This window comes from Triticum aestivum, chromosome 5A (assembly GCF_018294505.1).
Source record: "Triticum aestivum cultivar Chinese Spring chromosome 5A, IWGSC CS RefSeq v2.1, whole genome shotgun sequence".
Taxonomy (NCBI): domain Eukaryota; kingdom Viridiplantae; phylum Streptophyta; class Magnoliopsida; order Poales; family Poaceae; genus Triticum; species Triticum aestivum.
The window spans coordinates 575,575,939-575,601,615 of NC_057806.1; the positions used below are offsets into that span (position 1 = coordinate 575,575,939).

The 25,677-nt window shown below is 47.2% G+C and overlaps 2 protein-coding genes across 2 annotated transcripts; one reads left to right on the forward strand and one right to left on the reverse strand.

Annotated features, from left to right (window-relative positions):
- Positions 1–1,977: 1,977 nt before the first annotated feature.
- LOC123104919 (homeobox-leucine zipper protein HOX32) lies at positions 1,978–7,572 on the forward strand. The gene is made up of 18 exons (XM_044526858.1): positions 1,978–2,531; positions 3,328–3,487; positions 3,598–3,716; positions 3,800–3,890; positions 3,987–4,082; positions 4,163–4,276; positions 4,383–4,466; positions 4,690–4,845; positions 4,923–4,997; positions 5,108–5,214; positions 5,323–5,515; positions 5,619–5,807; positions 5,899–5,979; positions 6,067–6,201; positions 6,287–6,609; positions 6,741–6,846; positions 6,949–7,098; positions 7,203–7,572. Exons 1-18 carry the CDS (start codon positions 2,269–2,271, stop codon positions 7,347–7,349), a joined length of 2,589 nt encoding a protein of 862 aa, XP_044382793.1. The 5' UTR covers positions 1,978–2,268; the 3' UTR covers positions 7,350–7,572.
- A 16,476-nt stretch (positions 7,573–24,048) lies between these two features.
- Positions 24,049–25,588, reverse strand: LOC123104920 (uncharacterized). The gene is made up of 3 exons (XM_044526859.1): positions 24,907–25,588; positions 24,738–24,821; positions 24,049–24,653 (listed from the first exon to the last, which is right to left on the reverse strand). Exons 1-3 carry the CDS (start codon positions 25,033–25,035, stop codon positions 24,180–24,182), a joined length of 687 nt encoding a protein of 228 aa, XP_044382794.1. The 5' UTR covers positions 25,036–25,588; the 3' UTR covers positions 24,049–24,179.
- Positions 25,589–25,677: the final 89 nt, after the last annotated feature.

A 25,677-nucleotide genomic window follows, 5' to 3' on the forward strand; every position in this document is an offset into this window, starting at 1 on the left:
AAACTACGATTCTTTACTAATTGAACCACTTCCTCCTCTGGAAGTGACCTTGCGGGTGAGGGAGGCTTCGCTTGTCGTATCTTCCCCGACTAGGCGATCGATGAATGCATGTGCGTCTTGGATGCGGGATACGACCACATTTTTTAAGGTCACGGTGAGTGTGATTCCCATTTTTACGAAGGCGCTCGTCGAGATGCGGTCTAACTAGGTAGGGGGGGACAGGTGCAGCTGATGGCTTATTTAGCCTCACAACGTGCATTGTCCTGGACCCACTCGGAGTAGTTCCATTCCCTCTCCCAAGACTTTCTCTCGGTGCGGTCCTCTTCGATCTCACCGGGGAGGGCTCAGTCGCATTGACATGGTCGATAGGGGGCGATTGTTGCGGCGACGGGGAAGAGGGAACAGAGTGGGAGGGATGACAACTGGCTTAGGGGGTGAGTGGCGACGACATCAATGATGGTTTAAATACACGCGGGTGAGCTCGCTCCAGCATGAAACAGGGGTGAATTTCCACGTACAGGGTGAAAAACGGGTGCGGAACACGTTGGCAGCCACTCCTTGTCAGCGGAAAAAAGTTGGGCATTTACATGGGCGGAAGCGGCAGTCGTACAGATGACGACATCATTGACCAGGTTGCGCATGAGAGTAAGAGGTCGTACCGAAACTTCCCTCCCGCGCGAGTGGTTGCGGATGGAGGCTGCTCCATATCAACACCCTCAACCTGCAAATACGAAGGCTCGCGCGTTCGATTTTGTGTCGCTCTCCATAAATTATGAATGTCGAAGGACATATAGCGACTTTACTATAGTGGTCTTTCCGACTAAAATTATTTTAACAATGACTATTATGCCGATCTGACCCGATATATATGACGCATGGAAATCACTGACGGGTGGGGAGGCCTCCAAAAGCCCGGCAGCACGGGGCCCGTCGCCACCGTTTACCCACCCTATGACTGACTATGAATGAGCGTGCATGCTTGTGGCGTGGCCTTGTGCTTTGCCACGAAAAGCATGGCGCCACCAAGGCAGCGCACACGCCCCTCGACCCCTGAAAACCGGATGAAAACGACTCCTCCAAAGGAGAGAGCAATGCCCATTTTAATCCTACGGAACCAGGATTTATACAAGTGTAGGTGAACACTTCGTAGTTCTAGCCAAAACATGCATGGCACCTGATGAAAAACAACGTGGGTGAGGCACTGATTGTACTGTATACATTACCATAATTTTCATCAGAAAGACACCGACAATTTATGAAATCTCCTGTAAAATTAGACCCGCGCGGTGCCACGAAATCATCATCTCCCAGGCGAAAGGGAGTTTTGGCTCTTTTTGCTAATGCGTCCGAAAAGCGAACAAAACGTGCAATGGAGTAGCTCGAGAATTTGCTGAACTCTACATTTTGCGTCTTAATGTTTTGCAAAAACAGGTCAGGTGTTACGGTATCGTGAATTTTACTCTATAATCTTCTTCAATTCAAATGTAATACTATCGTACAATTTCAATCTGGATTCTTTTGCTATGGAACATGTTTGATTAATCAAATGTTTTGTTTCTACAAGTCACTTGGATCACTGTACGACACGCCCAAGCTCTAAGAAAAATCCAAAAGCATTTTTGTGGCGCAGTGAGACAACTTAAAACACTCCAACGTTGGAGTGTTTTTATTTTGTACCACTGTACTCTCTCCGTTCCATAACTTAAGAGCGTTTTTGACACTGGTGAAGACAATATGCCATGTTTCCAGTCGTTAATTTCTTTTATTACTACCATGTTTTGAGAATCATTTGAATTCTTCGACGGATATAGATTTTTTATTTTCAGAAAATAAGACGAATGGACGGAAAATACATTTCAAGGAAAAAGGCGCTGAAATTACGGAAACGCCCCTGGGGAGACCACAGTCCACAGGGAGACGAGGAGAAGGCCAGCAGTATAAACAAGAGCTCGGGGCTCTGCTTTTCCCTTTGTTCCTCTTCCTCCTCCTCTGCGCTCCGCTCCACTATTAAACCAAACCCCACCTCCTCCCCCGCTGCCTTTCCCTTCCCTTCCCCTCCGCGCTCTCTCCCCGCTCCTCCGCCTCGCCCCACCGGCGCAACAACCCCCCACACCACCACCGCCGCCACCACGCCCATGGCGTCCACGGGAGGCGGCGCGCGGAGGGCATGACGCGGCGGCGCCCCTGGCCCTGGCTCATCCTCTCTTTACAACAGCTACTACTACCACTCACTCGGTTGGCGGCGGTCGTCCCGGTAGCCGGCTCGAGATGGCGGGGGCGATGGTGGTGCACGGGCACGGCGGGGGCCGGGACCGGGACCGGGACAGGTCGTCGCCCGGCGGCAGCGGGGCGCCGCAGGTGGACACGGGCAAGTACGTGCGCTACACCCCGGAGCAGGTGGACGCGCTGGAGCGCGTCTACAGCGAGTGCCCCAAGCCCAGCTCGCTGCGCCGGCAGCAGCTCATACGCGAGTGCCCCATCCTCAGCAACATCGAGCCCAAGCAGATCAAGGTCTGGTTCCAGAACCGCAGGTGCGTCCTCCTCGCCCGCGCCTCCCGATCTAGCTCACCGCTCGCGTCCGCTCCTTCTTGGTGCTGCTCAAAATTGGCCGTCTTTTCTTGGGTTTGTGGTTGCCCGGCCCCCGTGGCTAAAAATCTGGGCTTGGTCCTCGACTTTTTGATTCCGGTGCTGATCCTTCCACCGAGCTTAGTTAGTGGCTCCAGGAAGAATCCACGTCTCCTTTCCAGGCGGCGGCTTTCCGTTTCGCCCGTTTCTGCTTAGTGGTTCTGGGATATATTTGGGGTGTGGAAGCAGGCACCCACGCACCTACTAGTAGCATACGCCGCGCCCGAATTAGAGTCTGGTTTTGGCTTCACTGCTCTAAAAGTTGCTAAGATTTCATGATGGTTCCTCGTCAATACCAAGGAATCCAGTCCTTGTGTCCTGCCCTAAATTCCTTTCACCATGTTTTTGCCATTTGTGGCGTGCCTTTTTTTGGTGCGTGTTTCTTGTTTCTAGTAAAAGAGTTGCTCTTTTGCTGAATCTTCGCTGAACAAGTGTGATTGAATCTTCTAGAGCAGAGCTTTGAGTTCTTGTTCAGATTTTGGACCATATTAGTTGCTTTCGTGCCAGAGCATTGTGTAGCTGCAATGCCTCCACACCTAACACACTTGGTGCTCACCTGAGATGTGACATGTCAAAAACGTTAGTAATGACGCGGGAACCTCGTGCGTGCGTCCAAGATCGCTGTCTTGGTTTTCTTCATGAGCAAGTGAAATTTTATGGTTTTGGTGTGGCTGGCGAGATTGATTGATGTTCTGATTGTAGGTGCCGCGAGAAGCAACGGAAGGAGGCCTCTCGCCTGCAGACTGTGAACCGGAAGCTGTCTGCGATGAACAAGCTGCTGATGGAGGAGAACGACAGGCTGCAGAAGCAGGTGTCCCGTCTCGTCTACGAGAACGGCTACATGCGGACGCACCTCAATAATGTGAGATTTGCCCCCATCACTTATTACTCAAATCGTGTTGGATTCATGCATTATCTGCTGTTCAAATTGTTGGCTCCTGCGTCTAAAGTTTCGTTGAACGATGATTGCAGCCTTCTGTAGCGACTACAGACACAAGCTGTGAGTCTGTTGTTACTAGTGGTCAGCACCAGCAGCAGCAGCAGAACGCAGTAGTTCCGCGTCCGCAAAGGGACGCGAACAACCCAGCAGGGTAATTACAGTTTCACTTTTGTATGATGCTTGCATGTTCTTTTGCTTAACTTTGATAGAATTCATTATGTTTGTTACATACAGTCTACTCGCTATCGCTGAGGAGACATTGGCAGAGTTCCTGTCCAAGGCGACGGGGACTGCTGTCGATTGGGTGCAAATGGTTGGGATGAAGGTAATGTCATAATTCCAACTGGTGGAACTCTGGCATGCGTTTGATTATTTCAGTTTCTTTATACGCGATGAATTTAAAATCCGAGTTTCTTTACAGCCTGGTCCGGATTCCATTGGAATCGTTGCTGTTTCGCACAATTGTAGTGGCGTAGCAGCCCGAGCTTGCGGTCTTGTGAGCCTTGAGCCCACAAAGGTATGTTGTTGTTGTTCATCATCACAGAGCCTTTTTGTTTCCATTCAGCAGACACCTGCTAATAGACTACTACCACACAGGTTGCTGAGATCCTCAAGGATCGCCCCTCTTGGTATCGTGACTGTCGGTGTGTGGATGTGCTCCAGATTATCCCTACGGGTAATGGTGGAACTATTGAGCTTATCTACATGCAGGTATTGCATCCTCTTGCAAGTTATAGTTGACTTGGGTTCCCTTGTCTGGGTTTATTTGGATATGGTCTTGCGTTGACTGTAACATATTGTTCTCTCAATTATGTAGACTTATGCACCGACAACTTTGGCGGCACCGCGTGACTTTTGGATTCTCCGCTACACTAGCGGTCTTGAAGATGGCAGTCTTGTGGTATTGATATGTCTCATTGCTTGTTATGATTATGACATTTATGTTGGTTTGTTGATCTGTTTGTCAACTTCTCTGTTGGGCTTGATCTGTTTGGATCAAACAACTTTTGATTACACTTTAGGCTGTTATGTTTGCGATGCCATGCTAATGCTAGTAGGTTGACTCTTCTGAATATTGTTTGTGCTGAGATCTGGTAACTGTTACTCACTGCCTTCTTCTGCAGATCTGTGAGAGATCCTTGACTCAAGCCACTGGCGGTCCATCAGGACCTAACACTCCAAATTTTGTCCGAGCCGAGGTGCTACCTAGTGGCTATTTAATCCGCCCTTGCGAAGGGGGTGGCTCCATGATCCACATTGTAGATCATGTTGATTTGGATGTAAGCAAAATTATACTTGATCAAATTTGCAACTTTCATAGTATGTACATGCATCTTACAATCCTATCTCTTTGTAGGCTTGGAGTGTGCCTGAGGTCCTTAGACCACTTTATGAGTCTCCAAAGATTCTTGCGCAGAAGATGACAATTGCGGTATGTTCTACAATTTCATTTTACTTAAGATTTTGTCTGCACTAAGCATTCATTTGCTCTTGCGGCACTAATGTATGATTAAGTGACAATTGCTTGTCCATTTGCTACAGGCTCTGCGTCACATTAGGCAGATTGCGCATGAATCAAGTGGAGAGATGCCCTATGGTGGGGGGCGCCAGCCAGCAGTTCTAAGAACATTTAGTCAGAGATTGAGCAGGTTTGTTGCAATGCTCCTAAATTCCGCACATGCTATTCACACTGCTGTAGCTTACCAAAAGACATCCCATACATGCCCCCTGACTAAGGTGCTCAACATGTTTTGCAGAGGTTTCAACGATGCTGTTAATGGATTTCTGGATGATGGCTGGTCACTGATGAGCAGTGATGGTGCTGAGGATGTTACAATTGCTATCAACTCATCTCCAAACAAACTTGCTGGATCTCATGTCAACCCCTCCCAGATGTTTACTGCAATCGGGGGTGGCGTCTTATGTGCCAAGGCTTCAATGTTGCTGCAGGTTTTTACTCATAAAACCATCTAGTTTTATTTAGTAGGGGATCTGTTGATGTTTGTGTGACCTGACCATAACTGAGCCGGGTGAACTTGGTTTCATCATGTAGAATGTACCGCCCGCTCTACTTGTACGATTTCTGAGGGAGCACCGCTCTGAATGGGCTGATCCTGGTGTTGATGCTTATTCTGCCGCTGCTTTGCGAGCTAGTCCTTATGCAGTTCCTGGTCTACGAGCGAGTGGGTTTATGGGCAGTCAGGTTATACTGCCACTTGCACATACCTTAGAGCATGAAGAGGTATTTGAACTTAGCTTAAGTTCTTATAAATTGTCTTATATACTAATTATTGAAGGGTCTTTGCCCATCAAACTAACCTTTTAAATTGCAGTTCTTGGAGGTTATTAGACTTGAGGGACACAGTCTCTGTCATGATGAAGTTGTTCTATCAAGAGACATGTATCTTCTGCAGGTATGCTTTCAGCTGGCACTAGCTAGTTTGCATCATTTTCATTTTATCTGTTGCACCGGCCTTACAAATCGGTATCTTCTATGGCAGTTATGCAGCGGTGTTGATGAGAATGCTGCCGGTGCATGTGCGCAGCTTGTCTTTGCGCCGATTGATGAATCGTTCGCTGATGATGCTCCACTGCTACCGTCGGGCTTCCGTGTGATACCACTTGATGCCAAGACGGTTAGTATGGTTTGCACTAGTAGCATTGATCTTGTCCCATTGTTTAACACTGAACTAACTCGGTGTTATGCACTTGTCACTGCAGGATGCACCGTCGGCAACACGCACACTAGACCTTGCATCCACTCTCGAGGTTGGACCTGGTGGGACTCGTGCACCCAGCGACGCATCCAGCACCAGCAACACAAGATCAGTGCTTACCATTGCTTTCCAGTTCTCGTATGAGAACCACCTTCGAGAGAGTGTTGCAGCAATGGCGAGGCAGTATGTGAGGACCGTGGTGGCATCGGTGCAGAGGGTGGCCATGGCAATTGCCCCTTCCCGTCCTGGTGGACAGCTTGAAATGAAGAACCCTCCAGGATCCCCTGAGGCTCACACGCTTGCGAGGTGGATCGGCAGGAGCTACAGGTATAAGGCTGTCTCTTTTTTTTCCCTCATTCTGAAGATGGTTGCCATTTCTCCATTTCATCTTAGCTGCACTACCTGTCTGTCTATTTAGCACAATAGGGTAGTAATTTGGTTGCGTGAAAAATTTGCAGGTTTCACACCGGGGCGGAACTGCTTTGCACGGAGTCGCAGAGCGCGGACGCTTCCCTGAAGGCGCTGTGGCAGCACTCGGATTCAATCATGTGCTGTTCCCTGAAGGTCGGTTGCGTGCTTTTGATCATGTTGTCACGCCACATATATTCACACCGGCATTGTGTGGGCCTAACAAGAGTGTTCGACTGGCTTGCAACAAATTTTCAGGCTGCTCCTGTGTTCACCTTCGCCAACCAGGCCGGGCTGGACATGCTGGAGACGACGCTGATCGCGCTCCAGGACATCTCGCTCGAGAAGATCCTTGACGACGACGGCCGCAAGGCGCTCTGCTCCGAGTTCCCCAAGATCATGCAGCAGGTACGTTATGTAGCCAGCCGGCCAGTCACCATTCTGTATGATGAACAGCAATGAACTGAAACCCAAACTTTCTTGTTGTGTGTGTGTGTGCCTGTGTCCAACAGGGTTTCGCGTACCTCCCGGGCGGCGTGTGCGTGTCGAGCATGGGGCGGCCGGTGTCGTACGAGCAGGCGGTGGCGTGGAAGGTGCTGGGCGACGACGACGCGCCGCACTGCCTCGCCTTCATGTTCGTCAACTGGTCCTTCGTCTAGTAGTTTGTAGTTAGTTCACAAACTGTTCTTTGTGTGCCGGCGCTCGGTCGCTTTTGTCTTGTGTCAAGAGTCAAGACCCTCCTCCTCTTTCGTTCAGTTTTATCATCATCATCGTCCATCACCCTGTGGAAGACACCTTCCTGCTTTGTTGTTGTTGTTGTTGTTGTTGTTGTTGTTGTTGCTGTTGCTGTTGCTGCCCGCTGTATGAATGGATTGCGTGTCATGTGAATCGTGTGACCGACCGATGGACTGATGGTGATTCGATCGGTGGTGGTAGGTTCCTTCTTGGGGCCGGGGTCCCCGGCCGGTGACGGCGTGGTTGCTTGCCCCGCGTGCCTGGTGTGAGGCGTGATGCGGCCGTGTGCCGACCTCCGGCCAAGGGTGGCGGTGGTGGTCGCGTCTCGGCCGGTGAGAATTCGGGGTTGGCTCCGTGGCTGGCCTTGGGGCCGTGGGGTGGTCGTGAAAGACTGAAAGTAAGGCGGGAAAGCTGCGGTGGGAGGGCACCTGAGGACGGCGACGGCGCGCCAACTCGCCGTGTTTTGACCGCTTCTTTTTTTGCTTTAGGAGCGGAGAGCCTCGCTGTCCAGACGCGTGCGCCGCGCGGGTCTCGGTGATGGCCTGAGGTGTACGTACTAGGGTTTCGCTTTCCTCGTTTAATGGACTCCGAGGATACTAACCAACTCGTCCACACGCCTTCATCACTGTTCAGTAACTTCTGCACGAATCTTGACATGAATTAGCTGATTTTGTATGCTACGTAGGACAACTCATATGTTTTGCATGATACATGGCAAACTGCCCTAGCGTGCACGTAAGCAGATGGCAACTGCCCTAGCGTGCTTATGAGCACATGGCAACTCTCTCTTTTACCTGAACATGTTTTTTGTCATGCCTTTTTTGTAGCGCTACATGGCAACTGTCGAGTGTTAGTAGGTGGCAACTTCTAAAGTTTTGAAATCATGTCAACTGCAGCAGACCAGACCACACATGGCAACAGCTGTAGTTGTTTAAAAAATGGCAATCTGAAACTTTGACCTGAGATGGCAACTGCAGTTGAGCAAACATGGCAACTGTAGTTGTCTGACATGGCATAGTTCAGCGACATGGCAACTGCACTTAAACGAACATGGACGAGGGTCCGGCCCATGACAACTGCGGGGCGCGCGTGTCACGTGGGGCGTGCGGGACCACGAGGTACGAGGCTTGTCGTACCGCGCATGTGGGAATTATCTATTTCGCCCACACGCACGCGTGTAAGAGGGACCGGGAGAGAAAAAAGAGGCGTGTGGGCGCTAATTGTTTTGCCCATACACAGACATGTGGGCTGGTCCTTTTAGGCACCACACAGAACGTGTGGACATATTCCTTAACGCTCACACGTGTGACAGTTATCGGCGTCCTACTCTTTTCAATCTGAAATCAAATTGCGTTAAGAGCAACTGGATTCACCGTATTATTAGTATTATTTTGCGGGAAAAACCTTTGGTCTACTCATCAATAATTCAATTTTTCACGTATCAGCGTCAAACAATTCAACAATATTTTCATATCCGTAAGTTCAAATCATGGATAAAATTCTAACAAAGAATGGGGTCCGAATACACCCAATAATCCAAATTAATAAATTATCTGAATGCGACGAAAAATACAGTGAAAAAAACTGCTCAAAAAACCCAAACAATTACGATTAAGCAAATTTAGACACACTATCGCCCATGTAGCTGCCACTCATGCTCAGTGAGATCTTTGCATAGCTGGTCAAGGGGTGCCTAGGTCTTTCAGTCTTCCGGTAAACCTCTAGAAAAGTCTAAATACAGCCTAGCCTAGGTTTCTACAAGGTTGACAGTTTAGCTAATAAAGTTCAAAAAAATTATATCATAGGTTAGACGGCCCACGACGTTTCATGAAGGAGAAACATAAGTAAACATTGTTAGGATTGAAGTTGAATAGATTAGAAGTTTTTTCGTAAAAAAACGCGGAAACGTGGGTAGGTTTTTGCACCTGCTGACCATGGCCAAGCCAAGTCAAGTCATTATTTTTGCCAAGGTATAGTTGTCTTGGAAACGAGTATGAGGCCGATGTCCTCATCAAGTTGGGCTAGGGAAGAATGGCGGCAAAGTCAGACCCGCATCAAGCTCTCGTGGTGCGGCCATGGTGGTGCTCGTGTGGACGGCCGGTAATCTACCGTGTGCTTCATGTCAGGCAAGGCTGGTTTGCGTGACCACATCAATTAGGCTAGAGGCTTTTACAATGGGTACTTCCTCTGCCCGGGTTTATTGATCCCTTTTACACTTCCTGTTAAATTTTGATCATGAATTTTACTAATAAAATACAAATTGTATGTAGCAAAAATAGTGTTGTTGAAAACTAGTACTCCCTCCGTTTCAAATTACTCGTCGCACAAATGGATGTATTTAGAACTAAAGTACATCTAGATACATCCATACCTGCGACAAATAATTCGGAACGGAGGGAGTAATTTCAAATATGAATCCTTTTTTAGGGAATTTCAAATACGAATTCAGCAATATAAGTTGGGTCCCGATAACTGCCACACGTGTGGTGTATCGGATAGTTGTGCCACACGCCTCGTGTGGCATGGACAGCAACCAGCCCACACACCTACGTGTGGGCAAAACAACTAATGCCCACACACGTCTTTTTTCCCTCCTGAACCCTCTCACACGCGTGCGTGTGGGCGAAATTGATAACGCCCACACGCCCGTATGTCAGGCCCCGTACCCTTCTGGTCCCGCACGCGACGCGTGACGCTCACCGCGCGCCCGCAGTTGCCATGGTCCAGACCCTCGTCCATGTTCGTTTATCTGCAGTTGCCGTGTCGCTGAACTACAGTTGCCATGTCGGACAACTGCAGTTGCCATGGTTGCTCAACTGCAGTTGTCATGTATGGTCTGATCTAATGTAGTTGCCATGATTTCATAACTTTAGGAGTTGCCACATACTAACACTAGGCAGTTGAGAGAGTTGCCATGTTCTCACAAGCATGCTAGGGCAGTTGCCATGTAAAATGGAAGAGTTGCCATCTGCTTACGTGCACGTTAGGGCAGTTGCCATGTACGTGCACGTTGGGGCAGTTGCCATGTACAATGCAAAAACACATGGCAACTCGGTAAAAGACAGTTGCCATCTGCTTACGTGCATACTAGGCAGTTGCCGTGTACCCTGCAAAAACACATGGCAACTCGGGTAAAAAAAAAGTTGCCACCTGCTTATAAAGCACACTAGAGGCAGTTGCCATGTGCGCTGCAAAAACACATGGCAACTAGCAGCTTACGTGTGGGAGAGGAGACGGGCGTGTGGGCGAGATGACAAATGCCCACACACCAGCCCTTGTGCGTGACTGAAAACTGGTGTGTGGGTGAACTGCTAAACGCCCACACACCGGCCCCTCCGTGTGGTAAAATGGATGTGTGGGCGAACTATGTCACACACCACACACACGCCTTGTCCTACGTGGCACAGAAAATCAGCCAGATTGTGTCAAGATTCGTGCATATAGTACTGGACGGTGATGGATGCGTGTGGTCGAGATGGTCAACGCCCACACGTGTGGGCGTTAACATTTCCGTATAATTTTTGTGGCATACTGTATCACTTATAATAGCAGCGGAGGTACCCAATCGAGGCAGCGAGCGTAGGGTAGCATGCATGCGCCGATGCAGGTAGCAGCCAGCTACGGCGCCGCAGGCGTGCAGCTGCTCCGGTTGGTTCGTGTGCGGCAGCGGCAGCGGTAGCTAGCGGGCCACGCCAGAGCAGACAGCCCGTGTCCTGCCAATGCCATTCTTGCCCTCACCCCGTTTTGCCTGCAGCGCATTTGTACGTCTCGCAGGATTCTCTCATCCGTCGCCGTCGTCTGACGCGACGACGAGCGTAAACGGCTGCGGTTTTGTTGCTTCTGCTCCCTGCCTGCCACGGTCAGGCGCATTCAATGGCGGTGTCTGTCTGCGTGGAGAGCGACGATACGACCGGGCAACAGTCACGGGGTGGGGAGGGGACGAGCGTCGCCTCACGGCGGCCGAGGAGCGGGGCAGGAGGAATAATCCGAAGGGATCAGACGGCCGCCGGGATCCGCCGGTCGGGAATAATCGCCTCGCCTCGCCTGCCGCGCTGCCATGCTGGTGGGGTGGGGGACATGCCGAGGTGGCCTCGCCGCGCGCGACGGGGCCGGTGGGCGCAAGCAAGCCGTGGTGGTGCCGATCGTGGCCCGCGTCCGTCGTCGTCGTCCTCGCCACCTTTCCTCCCTGGGGCTCCGCGCGCGGTGCGTGCGCTGCGGTCGCGACGCGGGCGACGGCCTGCCATGCCATTGCCAGCTCCCCCGCTGACGGACGGGAACCGATGACGACGCCCGAGCCACCTGTCGCCGCCGTGGGCGCGGCGCAGGCTGAGGCACGGCACAGTGCTACGTACTACTAGTACGCGGCGCGGCGCAGGGCATGATGGCTGGCGCATTGGCGCATCATGCAGCGTCGCGGCCGCGCTCGTTCCAGGCTTTAAAGTTTGAACTCTGATGTGGTCAGACAGAGGGCGAGTTTTCAATGCCGCCGCGAGCTGCGCGAACGGACCGGTGTTGACCCGTCACTATGCCCGCGCGCGTGCGTGCCGGCGAGCGCGGCGACGCAGCCGGCCGGCGTGCTGCGTGCTGGGAGGAGTAGCCAGACCCCCTACCTCGCGCAGCTGTATGTGTATAGGTCGGCGACCAATCATCCATGAGGAATTAAACGCCGGGGTACGTGGTCGTTGGCATTGCTGGACCTCCCTGATTTCTCTCCTTGTCTCGGTCCCTCCAGATCCTACATTTAAGATTTAGACGTCGATTGAAGCTTTGTTCTCTAGTGCGGATTTATGGTAATACAAGATTTCATTTTTTTTTGCGGGAATCATTGAGCTTTATTCATTCACTAACAGCTCCAGCGCAAGGAAACCCGGGGGGGAGTTCATCCAGCAGTCAGACACACCTAGAGTGCTTGCATGTTTCGCACATAGGTGAGCTGAAGTGTTGGATTGTCTCATTACATGAAGAATGTCAAAGTAAACAAACGAAGAGGCTAGCCCTCCAATTTCGAAAAGAATAGGCGCTATAAGAGAGCGCGAGAACTGTCGCGAGTTCCAGAGCTGAACCAGCTCCAAGCAGTCGGCCTCGAAAATCACCCGCGAAAAACCCCGAAGCTTGCCGAAGATGACACCATCTCGCAGGGCCAGCGCTTCTGCGATTAATGGATCCGTGATATTCTCATGTGGCTTGCTCCAGGCAGCAATGAAGTCGGAGGCGGTACGTGCAACACCACCTCTTTGGGTAGGATTAATGGATCCGTGTTTTCAGTCGGAGAGACGCTACCATCCGTGTTGATCTTGATGTAGTCTGGGCCCAATGATCTCCACCCATAGCCAGGTAGAGTTCTGGTATATTCCATCGGTAGCTCTAACAACATTAGGGTTTCCCTAATGCGCTTTAAGGATTGGACCGGCTCCAGACTAATCCTGTCATGTGTGATGTTGTTGCGGGATGTTCATATAGCCCACAAAACAGTGATTATCTTAGCCCGGTCCTCTTCCGTAAATTGAGATTCACACAGAATGTCCCTGCACCAAGTGAGGGGGTGGAGTTCTGGCAACTTGATATCCAGCCACGGTCGAGCTTCCTTCCAGAAGCTGCGGGCATGGGAGCACTTGATGAGTGCGTGGATCATGTCCTCATCTACACCTTTGCATACTTTGCATCGAGCCTCGGTTGCAATGTGTCGGTGTTTCAGCGTGGCTTCCACCGGAAGAATACCTCGGAGTACGCGCCACCAAAAAACCCTAACTTTGGGTAGGACTTTGAGCTTCCATAGCCGTGCCCACATCTGTTTATCAGTCTCTGAAGATTCAGTGATCGCCCCTTCCTCTAGAGCTTGCTGTTCATTACGAGTCACTAGAGCACGATACGCGGATTTTACAGAATATGTCCCGGATCTCTCGTGAGCCCACGCCCAAAAATCATCACCTCCACCGTGCCTGAGTGGTATGTTCAATATTGCATCTGCATCTGGTGGCGTGAAGTTTGATCTTACTAACTTCGTTATCCAACTCCAATTTTCATGGTCGATTAGGTCGGAAACAGTGTGGATGTTTGCATCTCCAATCTGAACTGACGGACGCATGGATAGCTTCCCGGGTAGCCAGCGGTCAGTCCAAACGTTAACAGAGGTGCCATCGTAAATCCTCTTCATTAGTCCAACTTCCAGTGCCTTCCCCCCTGCCATGATGCCCCGCCAGGTTGCTGAGGAGTTGTTCGGCACAGTAGCATGCATGAAATCGACATTTGGGAAGTAACGGCCCTTGAGAACTCTAGAGCATAAAGAGTCCGGGTCTGTGATGAGCCGCCAACCATGCTTTCCCAGAAGTGCGATGTTGAAGGTTTCCAGGTCACGGAAACCCATCCCGCCTTTACACTTTGGGACTGAAAGAGATTTCCAGTCTACCCAGTGCATGGAACGTCTATCGACAGAGCTACTCCACCAGTACTTGGCCATCGACGAGGATATACTTTTGTAATTCTTCTTAGCCAGCTTGAAGCAGCTCATTGTAAACGCCGGTATTGATTGGGCCACCGACTTTACCAACACCTCTCTTGCTGCGCAGGAAACCAACCTTTCGATCCCCCCATTCATCTTGGACCTGACTCGTTCACCAATATAATTGAAGGTGCTGGAGGTGATGTGACCTGCCGCAGTAGGAAGACCCAGGTACCTTTCATTAAAGGCCTCAACTGAGATACCTAGGGTTCCTTTCAATGCTTCTCTGACGGGTTCTGGTGTGTTCGGACTAAAAGATATGGAGCTCTTTCCCTTGTTCACACATTGTCCCAAGCACTCGCCATAAACCTTTAGAATATTGTTAAGTCTGATGGCACTCTCCACCTTTGATTGCATGAAAATGAGGCTATCATCCGCAAAAAGCAGGTGATTGATCCATGGAGAATGAACACTTACACGAATCCCTTTGTCCACATAGGCTCCTCCAAACCTGTTAAGTAGGGTTGTGAAACCTTCTGCGCATAGCGGGAATAGATAAGATGAAGCGGGGCAGCCTTGCCGCAAACCCCTGGATGGAGTGAAGTATGGCAGAAGCTCTCCGTTCACACAGACAAAAAACCGGACTGATGTTACACATTTCATGATCAGCCGGATAAATGTGCCACTAAAACCCAACTTGGACATGATCCTTTCTAGGTAGTGCCATTCTACACGGTCATAAGCCTTCATCATGTCAAGTTTGACTGCACACACGGAATTCTTCCCCCCTTTCCTCTTCTTCATTGTGTGTACGCTCTCGTACGCAATGAGTACATTATCAGTGATGAGTCGCCCCGGCACAAAAGCGCTCTGCTCCTCGCTCACGATATCATCCAGAAAGCCCCTTGTTCTGTTGACAATGCACTTGGCAGCAATTTTGTACAAGACAGAGCAAAGGGAAATAGGCATGTACTGGTTGATGCGTTGTGGGTGTCGTACCTTTGGGATGAGAGTGATGGACGTGTCATTCATGCCCTCCGGTAGCTCGCTCCCATTCAGGAAACCCAACACCGCCGGGATAATATCATCTTTGAGAAGAGACCAGTGTCTCTGAAAGAATCCCGCAGTAAAACCATCCACTCCCGGAGCTTTCGACGGCGCCATTTGGAATAAAGCACTTTTCACCTCCTGGGATGTGTACGGCATGTCAAGATGTGCATTCATTTGCTCGTTCACGCGGGGCGGTACTAGATCGATCAGTTCATCAAGAGAGTTTAAACCCTGAGACGTATATAAGTTTTGGAAGAACTGTTGGACTTCGTTTCTGTCCTCGTCCAAAGTCTGACACACAGAGCCATCCGCACGCATAAGCTTCTCTATCTTATTGATACGCTTCCGCATTGCAGCTTGTGCGTGGAAAAATTTGGTGTTGCGGTCACCGTGACGCAACCATGGTACCCGAGACCGCTGGCGCATCCAAATTTGCTCCCGGCGAAGTACCTCTTTTAGTTTCTTGACGGTGGCCTTCTCTTCGTCAGTTGGACCCCTGCCAGTAGCCCTGCTCCTTAATTTATCCAACTTGGCACGGAGCTTTCTTATAGTGGTTGTTAGACTGCCAAACTCCTTTGCTCCCCATGCTGAGAGCGAGGTTTGCATGGTATTGAGCGCTTGTAACACACCCTCCAAGCCATGCTACCCCGACCCTTTTTGCCAGCTTTTCAGTACCAGTTGGTCATAATCTGCATGGGTTTGCCAAACCTCTTCGTACCGGAACTGTTTGACTCCTCGTGCGTAATGCTCATTGTCATGTGTCCTCAGTTCGGTCAGAACGAAACAATGGTCAGATTCGGTGGTGCTGATGTGCTTCACTCTCGAGTATCCGAATCGGTGCATTAGATCTGGACTTCCAAAAGCTCTGTCCAGCCTAGCTTTGACGTTATCGCTGCCCAATTGGCCATTATCCCATGTGATAATACAAGATTTCATTCGCACGTGGGTGGAAGTGGATGCAAATTTGGCACACCCGGAAACAAGACACCATGGACGATTTACCATCAAGAAGACGATTGTACCGACATGATTTGTTACCCTCCACCTTCAGCTACACTTTTGTGCCAATGCCACGGTTTTTGTGATGGTCAAATTGGTTTATTGGAGGCCATGCTTATGGCAAAAAAGCCGCAAAGTGTGAATGGCAAACAAACATACTCTACATGCTAAGTTGTCCTTAACATACGTTCCTAGCATACGTACAAGGTAAACATACCGACAACTTTTCAGGTGGGTCTATCCTTCGTAATGCAGGAGGTCACGTGTATCACGTAGGGCGTGTTTGGTTGCCCTTGTCAACAGTTCCTGCATCGCATGCACTTCTCAACCCATCCCGGTTGAGCAAAAACAGGCCCTAATACGCCATATGCAACTTGGTTGGTTGCCTACATCCCTAGTCCCTGCATTAGGTAATACGCAAGTGCACTTTGTTTGGTTGGCTGCATTGGCCCTAGCGGCACATGAACACGGCGTTTGGTTGTATACGGCGTACATGTTATGCTTACCTTGTATCCTAGTTGGTGAGCTTACCCACAATGATCACACCTAGCACACCAATGCCACAACACAGCAATGATGACAAACTGGGCGAAGATGATGAAGTTCTTCAGCTTCAGGCCAAACTGACGATCCACCTTAGCAGCTTCCACTTTGACAGCTCCACCCTTGACACTGTCGACACTGCTGCCTTCGTGCTTTCGCACTCAGGCGGAGTAAGCTTGTTCTGTTGCCTGCTTAGTCTTGAACCCTCTATAGTTGTTGTTGCTATATGATGCCACTTGTGCATTGGCTTCTTCCCATGAACTATAAACCCCTGGAACCTCACCAATGAACACGGCATACCACTTGCCCTAGCAATGGACAAGAGCAAGAGTTGAAGCAGCAAATCAATGGAGCACACAAGTAGCAAGCAAAGTAGCACACAAACAACAATGGAGCAGAAGAGAAGTAAAGCATGCATGATCATACGGCATAGCAAGTTCTTCCTAGCACTACCTTGGTGTTAACCTACCACCACATCCAAAAGAGGGTGTCGTCCTACCACCGCAAGTTCACCATCACCGTGAGGGGTTAGTATATACCACCTCGCCAAAATATACAGACCATCAAATAGTTTTTGAGCCCTAGCTACACAAAATGTACGTCGTCATCGTCATCGTCGTCGTTGTCGCCACCACCATCACCGTCGGGGATCATGCATGCTCACAGGCAGCACTACTCTAGTAGTAGTGCTTGCCCAACCAGCTCCTGAGCCACAGCACCCTGTGAGCGTCGGCCATGGCAACGAACCCAACACCCTGGGCCTTGTTGTCAAGCAGGTGGCTGAGAGCTGCCATGAGAGCCTCGTCGCTGAAGCCACCCTGGGTCATGACAGCGCCATACAGGTCAGGGTGGACGTCGATGGGCTTGCACTCCCTGATGGATGTTGACACCTCCTTCACTGCCTCAGTCATGCTGCAGAAGACATTAATCTCCTCCTCCATCAGGCCTCCTCTCTTCCTCTTCCTATCAACGGGGTCAAATGGCTTGTCAAAGGGCTTCACAGCGGGCTTGTTAGGGCCATCAAGGATCTCGACGTCCGGGGTCCCAGGGAAGTCAGGCATGGGAGAACCAAGAGGCTGAGCCCATGGCATGCTTCCTAGTTGCCAGCCCGAAGGAGAAGATGTGCTGCATCTGCTTGTAGTTCTGGATGGGTGTGTTGAGGAACTCAGCGTCCCTTGGGTGGGCCTAAAAATGAAACACAAGTGTTGTTTAGTTGCGATTAGGAGTAGGCAATGGTGGACAGTATGAAAAGGAAGAGGGTTGTGAGCTAACCGCGACATGGCCGGCGTAGTGCTCTGCCTCCAAAACTATGGAGCAAGTGTTCTCATCCCATGAGGCGCCGCTAAGGTCTCTCAGCTTGGACACTTGGATCCATCGACTTCTCCACTTCCTCAGGTGGTTGTACACCTGGGTGGCAGACACCTCTTGCCCACAGAACTCAAACACCTGCTTCGCAACGGTATTCAAGTGCACCTCCTTAAAGCCCTTGTCAGTCCTAACTCCACTAGAGATGAGCTCACACATCTTGTTCAGCACGAACGTGGACATGAACGGCTGCCACTTCATGTTGTTCGACCTACTATCCTTCTTCGGCTTTGCTGCTGCTAGCTTGAGTGCAGCGGCGGCAGCAGCAGCAGCAACAGTAGTTGGCTCAACGAGCACTACTGGCACATAGAGGGAATCATACTCGAACACCTCTGAATCAGGTGCCATCTGGGCCATAGTCTGCGAGTCCTCGACAAACGATGGAGCAAACTAGCTGTCGGACACGACAAGGGCCTGACTAAGATCTTGCGTCTGCGTGGTCATGTCCTACAATCGTAGCACGCATTGACAGTGAGCAGAGCACACAACATACCGGACAATCCATGAAAGCAGGAGCATACATGTACATGGTTCATCACTATCATAGCAAGCACATGCTTCATCACTATCATACTAAGCATACATGTACATGGTTCATCACTATCATAGCAAGCACATGACCACCAATAGCTACAAATCACATATCTGAGCATGATTCAACACAAGCACAAGGTTCAACTTCAAACTCTACTACTAATCTAGCCTACCACATGCTTGAACATCTAGTCCTACCACAAATTGTAACCGCGGCATAGCAACCAACCATATCAGCTCACAGATCAGACCACTAATCAACCATGCATCTGGATCAAACCCTAGCTACAGCTCAGATCTAGCTAGAAGGAACAGAGAGAAAGGGGGATTGAACTCACAGAGGCCATGGCTGCAGCTTGAGGACGAGGGGGGACGGTGGTGGAAGATGAACGCCGGCCCGTGAAGGAGCTCCGACGCCGTGGACAGCCGGCCGATGAAGATGCGCCGCTTACCTGCTCGTCGGTGCCGATGCGCGTCGGTGGGAAATCGCGAACGGAGGAAGAATGGTGGCGGGAGTTGGGGCGGTGAGGGAGGGGCTAAATATGGGGTGGAGCGGCGGGAGGTGAGCCGAAATCCTCCCGCCGATTTTTCGGCGACGCGGGCGAGCTCCCGCCATCTCCCCTGCTCGCACGAGGGGAGAAGCGCGTCGCCCTCCCCTGCCTCGCCCTGGCCAGGCTCGCGAGCTACTGCTGATTCATGTGTTGCCCCTGGGCCAGGCCTGGACGTGCTTTAAGTTTCGTGCGATGCGGGCCGCACAGTGAATGCAGGAAACCAAACGGGCCAAATTCTTCCCGTCCGGGCCAGGCTGTGCCTCATGCGGGCAACCAAACACGTCCGTAGTGTATGCACGCTTCATTTGTCTCTCTTGATTTTTTCGCGTTTTTGTTTTTTCCTCTAATTTTAGGAATGGCCTACAAAATGTTTTAACCATAATAAATTTTCTTAATATAAGAAAAACGTTTGACATTCATTTAACAAATTGTTTATCATTGCTGGCCCACCCTACTTGCTCTCGTTGTCTCGGTCCAGATCCTACATTAAAATTTAGATGTTGATTGAAGGCTTGTTCTCTAGTGTTGATATACCATCAAGACAATAGTACGGGCATGATTGGTTGGCATCCACGTTTAACCACACTTTTTGTGCCACGAGTGTGACATGCCACAGTTTTTGTGATGGTGGAATTGGTTACTGGGGGTCACGGTTGGGGCAAATTTCCATAAAGTGTGGATGGCAACCAAACATACTTTACATGCTACCTGTTCTTAAGATACGTTCGAACTAGGATGGTAAATAACTAAATACTACACAAGGTAAACATACTAACAACTCTTTGAGTGGGTCTATTCCTTGGTTGTTGCGAGTAATACACGAGGTCATTTATTTTAAAGGGGTAATACAGGAGGTTAGCATGTACACGCTTCTTTTCTCTATATTTTGATTTTTTTCTGCGTTTTTATTTTTCCTCTAAGTTTAGGAATGGTCTAGAAAATGTTTTAAACATATTATATTTTCTTAATTTATAAGAAAAACGTTTGACATTCATTTGAAAAATTGTTTATCATGTATTCCAGAAATGTTCATCATATGTTTGAGAAATATTTATCGTGTCTTTAAAAAAATCGTCATGTAATTACAACTTGTTTACCGTGTGCATAAACAACATTCAATATATGTTTAAAATATGTTCATGATATTTAAAAAAATGTTCACGTAATATTTTTGACATTTTTATCATTATTTGAAGAAAAATAATATGTATTTGAAAGGATATAACAAACAGAAAAGTAAGATAAAGAAAAAAAAAAGATAGCCGCAAAATCAAAAGGAAAAGGAAAAAGAACGAAACACTTGGCGTTTGGGACGGGCCAGCCCATCTAAGGGTTGTAGGAAGTAGCTAGTCCTGGCTTTGGGAAGCTTCCAAGTTGGTTTCTATTTCTTTTTTCCTTTTTTGTTTATTCTATATTATTTTCCTGTTCTTTAGGTACGATTTTCCCTTTTGTTTTCCTTTTCAGAATGCACCAATTTGTTTTCAAAATTGATGAACTTAAAAAAACAAAATATCAAATTCCATGAATTTTCTCGGAGTCGAAGAAGTCTTTTTCAAAATTGATGCTTTTTTTCATTTTTAGTGTTTTTTTTTCAAAATTGATGAAATTTTTCCAAATTCATGATTTGTTTTACATAAATGATGTTTCTTTTTAGAATGATGGACCTTTTTCGAATTCCGTTAAAAAAAATTCAAATTCACAAACATTTTCTTAATTTCATGAATATTTTTAAATGCATGATTTTTTTTCAAATGCTCATTTAAAAAAAATCTTGTGACTTTGAGAAAAGTTCCTGAATTTGAAAAAGTTCAATAATCAGAGAAAAGTGTTTGCGGATTTGATAAAAACTTCATCAATTTGAAAAAACTTCAATAATTCTAAATTGAAAGTTCATTGATTTTGAAAAATAGTTCATGAATTTTTAAAATAGTCTATTGATTTTGAAAGAAGGCTCGCGAATTTTGGAAACCTCTAAATTTTTTATAAAGTTCACAAATTTGAAAAAAAAATCAACGATTTAACAAAAAGGTTCATCAATTTTGAGAAATATGTTCAACAGTTAGAAAAATGGTCATAGAGTTTGAAACAAGGTTCACAGATTTGAATTATGGAGACATAAAAAGGTTCATCAGTTTTAGAAATATTCATGAATCTGCAAAATGTTCACCAGTTTTGGAAAAACGGTTCATGGATATGCAAAAAAAAATTCACGAATTTGAAGAGAGTTCACAAATTTTATCAAATTTATGAATTTAACAAATGTTCACGGTTTTAGGAAATTTCACGAATTTAATCCAATGGAAAAGAAAATGAAAAAGAATACTAAAGAAAAATGCTAAACAAGAAAACAGACAAAGAAGGCAACAAGAACAGGTAGGCTCAACAACTGAGCTTTTGCTGTGGTTACAGTCTGCGGAAGTAAACCGAGAGGACGATAGTTCAAATCCCACTGACGTAACAATTTTTGGAAGGTTATTAAGAAAGAAAGAAAGAAAAAGTAAACGGGCCGAGCCCAGGGCGGAGGGGGGTTGTTCGCCGGTTTGTGGGTTACATTGTGACCGGAGCTGAGGGCGCCAAATAGGAATGAGATAAATACCCTAGTGATCACTGAAGTTGAGGCCGAAGCATGATACGGTCACTGAACTTTAGAATACGCTCAATAAGATCATAAAATACGAGTTGTGATGATTATACGGTCACTGGTTCATCGTAGAGCTCTATATTCTATCTGCATGGACCTGGTTGACTAGTCAAATAGCCTTTTTTGGCATACAGTGAAGGTCTCATCTGTATTCTAGCATGAATAATAAACATTTATCATGATTTAGGAAATATAATAATGACCATTTTATTATTGTTTCTAGGACATATTTCCATCATGTACTTCTAATGAACTTGCCTAATTAATTTGGATATTTCTCAAAAAAAAAGTGCAAGCCCTTAGTCAGCGAATATGTGTAGCGATCGATGGGTTAGTTTGTAGAGGCTACGTACGTACGTTTTCTAAGATTTCCTTTTCTTTCCTTCTATGATTTCTCATTATGCATATAGTATTTCATTAATGTTTTTCCTTGTATATTTGTTCAAGAAAATTTGTAATATATAGTGAAATGTTTATTGTATACTTGTAAATTTGCAAAAAAACAATCTCCAAGTATTAGAAAAATGTTCATCATGTATTTTTAAAAATGTCCATTGTGTATTTAAAATTGTTAGCCGTGTATTAAATAAATGTTTATGGTATTAAAAATTGCCATTGCGTATTAAAAAATGTTCATGTGTTTGACAAAAAGGTGAAAAAAAAAGGAAGAAAGAGATATTTAAAACAGAAAATAAGGAGAAAATTGCTCAGACCTGTAGCCTAAGAACATAAAAAACAAAACCTACTGTAAAAACCAGGAAAACCCCAAAGAAAAACTAGACCTACGTAAAAACCCGATCGGCCATGAGGTGCGCCTGCTATACTCGGAAGAAGAAGAAAGAAATAACATTTGCGTCCTATTTGACGCGACAAAACGCACAACCACTATGCGTCTATGTGGGCTGGTCCAGTTCGGCGCCTTAAGCACTCATCCGGTTTTTGTGTGATTTTTATCTTCGGTCTGTGCTGGTTTTCATGTGTTTTTTTGTATCATAAAACAATAATATTTACTTTAAAACTGAAAAACAAAGAATGACATGAACATTTTTTATAAAGGGTGAACATTTCTAAAAATGCATGGATGTTTTTCAAAAGCGTGAAGAGTTTTGAGAATAACATGACTTCAAAAAAAATCATGGAAAAATTTCTAATTGATAAACATTGTAAAAGAATTTGTATCATTTGTTTAAAACATGTCCACAGTGTAATGATTTTTTTGTGTACACTCAACATAAATATATTTAACATAATTATACTTACTCTCTGTTTGGACTTTTTGCATTGGGAGCCTTGCCATTGCATTGGGTCGAATACCAATATCACATGATATTGGTATTGAGATTGAATGCCAATATTTCTGGTTGGATGTTTAGGTATTTGGAATACAGACTTGATATTGATAAAGTGAGGAATTGAGTTGTACGAGACTTTGATTTTAAGTTTAGCATCTGAATGTAAATATATCAGATAAAAATAATGCAACAAAGATGATGGTGAAAACCAGCAGAAGATTCAGGCCAGGTGTATTTTCATGTACTCCATCCTTCGGGTGAAGAGTATACATCTGGCCGAGTGAAATGCATGGTTGGTCCATAAACTCAAATTAAAAGCAGACTTTAGGCCATCAACTCACAATTTGCACAGATTAGGCCATAAACTGGATTATGAGCACACTTTAGGCCAAAAACGCTTCGCAAGGCCCAGTCATGCACACGTGGCCGCCACCTCGGCTCAGTCTGTAACGCACCTGCGAGATTCAGATTTCCAAGGGGGCTTTCCGCAAAATGGACGCAGCTGCAAAATCTCTCACGAACTCATTTTCCCCAATTCCCCGACATATTCTTCACGCTGCAGCCGTCACCGCGTCGAGCGCGTCGGCCCCGGAGAAGGAAGAGAAGTGGCTATTAGGGTGGCGGCACTGGCGCATGTGCTTTAGTCGGCGGGACCGGCGTCCCATGTGCTGATGGCGGCAGGACCGGCGGCCCATATGCTGAACGTGGCGGGCGGCGGCCGCGGCTCCGGAAGCCATGGCGATGGACGGATTGGGCGCGTGGGCAGCCTGCTCAGACAGAGGAAGCCTCGCGCCCTCGCCGTTGCCTTTCCGCAGAGCCGGTCGCTGGCCCGCAAGGGTGCCATGAGCGCACAAGCTGCCGAATTTCTATGCACCTCCGTGTGATGTATCTGTAAACTGGTACATTAATGAAGGATAAAGTTGGACAATAGTGACTATTTCATTTGAATTATATTCTGCATTGGTGTACACTTTGACTACATTAGTTTCAGGAAATGATAATAACAGTTGTACAATCTTTAGGGGTATGAAAATCACTGTCATACAATATTCAGGAGATGAAAATCACAACTAATCTTCAAAAAGTCCTCATTCTTCAGGAAATAAACATGGCAGTGCACATAACATGCAGATTCATGTGAAATATAACATCACCGTGCACATAATTATGCTCATAAGCTTGCTTGATGAAATAAATATGACACTGCTACGTAGTTCCAAAAGTAAAGATTCCATTCCCTAAAAAAGTGAAAGGTTCCAAGTTCGCATCACAACTTCATAGTTCCAGAAAGTATCACAACCAAATCTCCAATTTTCATAAGCATGACAGAAACCAGGAAATTAACTAATGAGACCCAAAGAGCAAGTGGTACAATCTTCCGTGTTTGATACTTCTCTCTCTCTCTCTCTGGCTGCACCATCTCCTCTTCCTCCACTTCTTGGTCTTCTTGTGCTTGCTCTTGGGACATCATCTACCATGTTTGAAGCAGCACCACTTGCTCCTATAGCATCATTAACTACAGAAATACTTCCTGTGACCCTGCTTGTACTTGCTCTCCTTGTAGTGCCTCTCGCTCTTGCTCTCCCTCTGGTAGTTGGCACAACATCATCAAGTATAGAAGTACTTGTAGCAGAGCTAGTTGCTCTTCCTCTTCCCCTTCCTCTCCCCTTTCCTCTTCCCCTTGCTATGGCCATCCCTCCCCTTGTTGCTGTTGTTGCCCTTGGAGCAGGAATATTATTTATGTGCTCTTCAACGAAAGCATTGCTAGGCAGTGGACCTTTCCTTCGACTGTGAAAATTCTCCAACTCAGTGATCTGCAAAAATAATAAAGCAAGGATTAGTGGGAAGTAGTAACTGAAACAGAGTATTAAACAATTTGTTCAAATGATTATATGTACTTCTTCTACTAGCAGTTCGTCAACTAGAGTTTCACTGCATTGTGTTGGAATTAACTCAGGAATGCCCTCTTCAGGAACAATATGCTGAAAATAATGAAGCAAAGATTAGCTGCATTAAATATAACAATTCATTTAGCTCTAAGGAATAAAAACGATTGCTCTTTTTAACCTCTAAAATAGAAGGATCATCAATATCTTCTTCATTGTTTCTTCTTTGTGGTTGAAGTTTCAGTTCTGGATGTAGGATAGGGCAACCTGGCCTCTTGTGGTTAGGGTCTCTGCAATGGCTACAGTGCATCTTCACACCATGCTTGCTGAGCCTTGTACCTTGTTCTTTCTCTGATGGGTGCTCTCTCCTTTTATTTGCTTTCCTTCCAGCTTTCTTCTTATACAATGGTGCTCCCACTTCCCTTCCATTTGTCTTTTCCTAAAAACTTTTGTCCCTAACTGGCCAGATAGTGTGTCCATAAGTTTTCATATACTTGTCCCTTGTATAACAAGCTGCTATCCGTGTTTCGGGCTTTATTCTCTCCTCTCTCATGCAAGCAGCTGCATGAGAACATGGAATGCCTGTTAGTTGCCATCTCCGGCAGTCACAACTGTTTTGCAGCATGTTGACCTCATAGCTGAAGGATTTGCTCTTGACTTCGTATACTCCATGCCCAGATCTGTGAGGAAAACAATTGTTTGCATATTTCACATTCTTCTGCAGTTTGTCCATGATTTTGGGGCATATGTTGCCAGTCCATTTGTTCTCACAAATCCTTGCATACTCAACCATTCTGTGCATAAGCTGCATCCTTATCTTCTCACATACTAAGGATAGGAAGCTCTCTAGCATCAAGTATGTATCTGTGTGCACATGTAATGAAGAACAAGATCACTATAAAGAACATGAACGGCACAAAGAACATGAACACATATATGTTTAGTAGCTTAC

Bases quoted from the DNA above. Each gene is read 5' to 3' on its own strand.
- LOC123104920 (XM_044526859.1), bottom strand. From the start codon at position 25,035: ATGCACTGTAGCCATTGCAGAGACCCTAACCACAAGAGGCCAGGTTGC. The intron at 24,822-24,906 runs GTTAAAAAGAGC...CATTATTTTCAG, and splicing joins ATGATCCTTCTATTTTAGAG to CATATTGTTCCTGAAGAGGG. The intron at 24,654-24,737 runs GTACATATAATC...TTATTTTTGCAG, and splicing joins ACGAACTGCTAGTAGAAGAA to ATCACTGAGTTGGAGAATTT.
- LOC123104919 (XM_044526858.1), top strand. From the start codon at position 2,269: ATGGCGGGGGCGATGGTGGTGCACGGGCACGGCGGGGGCCGGGACCGG. The intron at 2,532-3,327 runs GTGCGTCCTCCT...TTCTGATTGTAG, and splicing joins GTCTGGTTCCAGAACCGCAG to GTGCCGCGAGAAGCAACGGA. The intron at 3,717-3,799 runs GTAATTACAGTT...TGTTACATACAG, and splicing joins GACGCGAACAACCCAGCAGG to TCTACTCGCTATCGCTGAGG.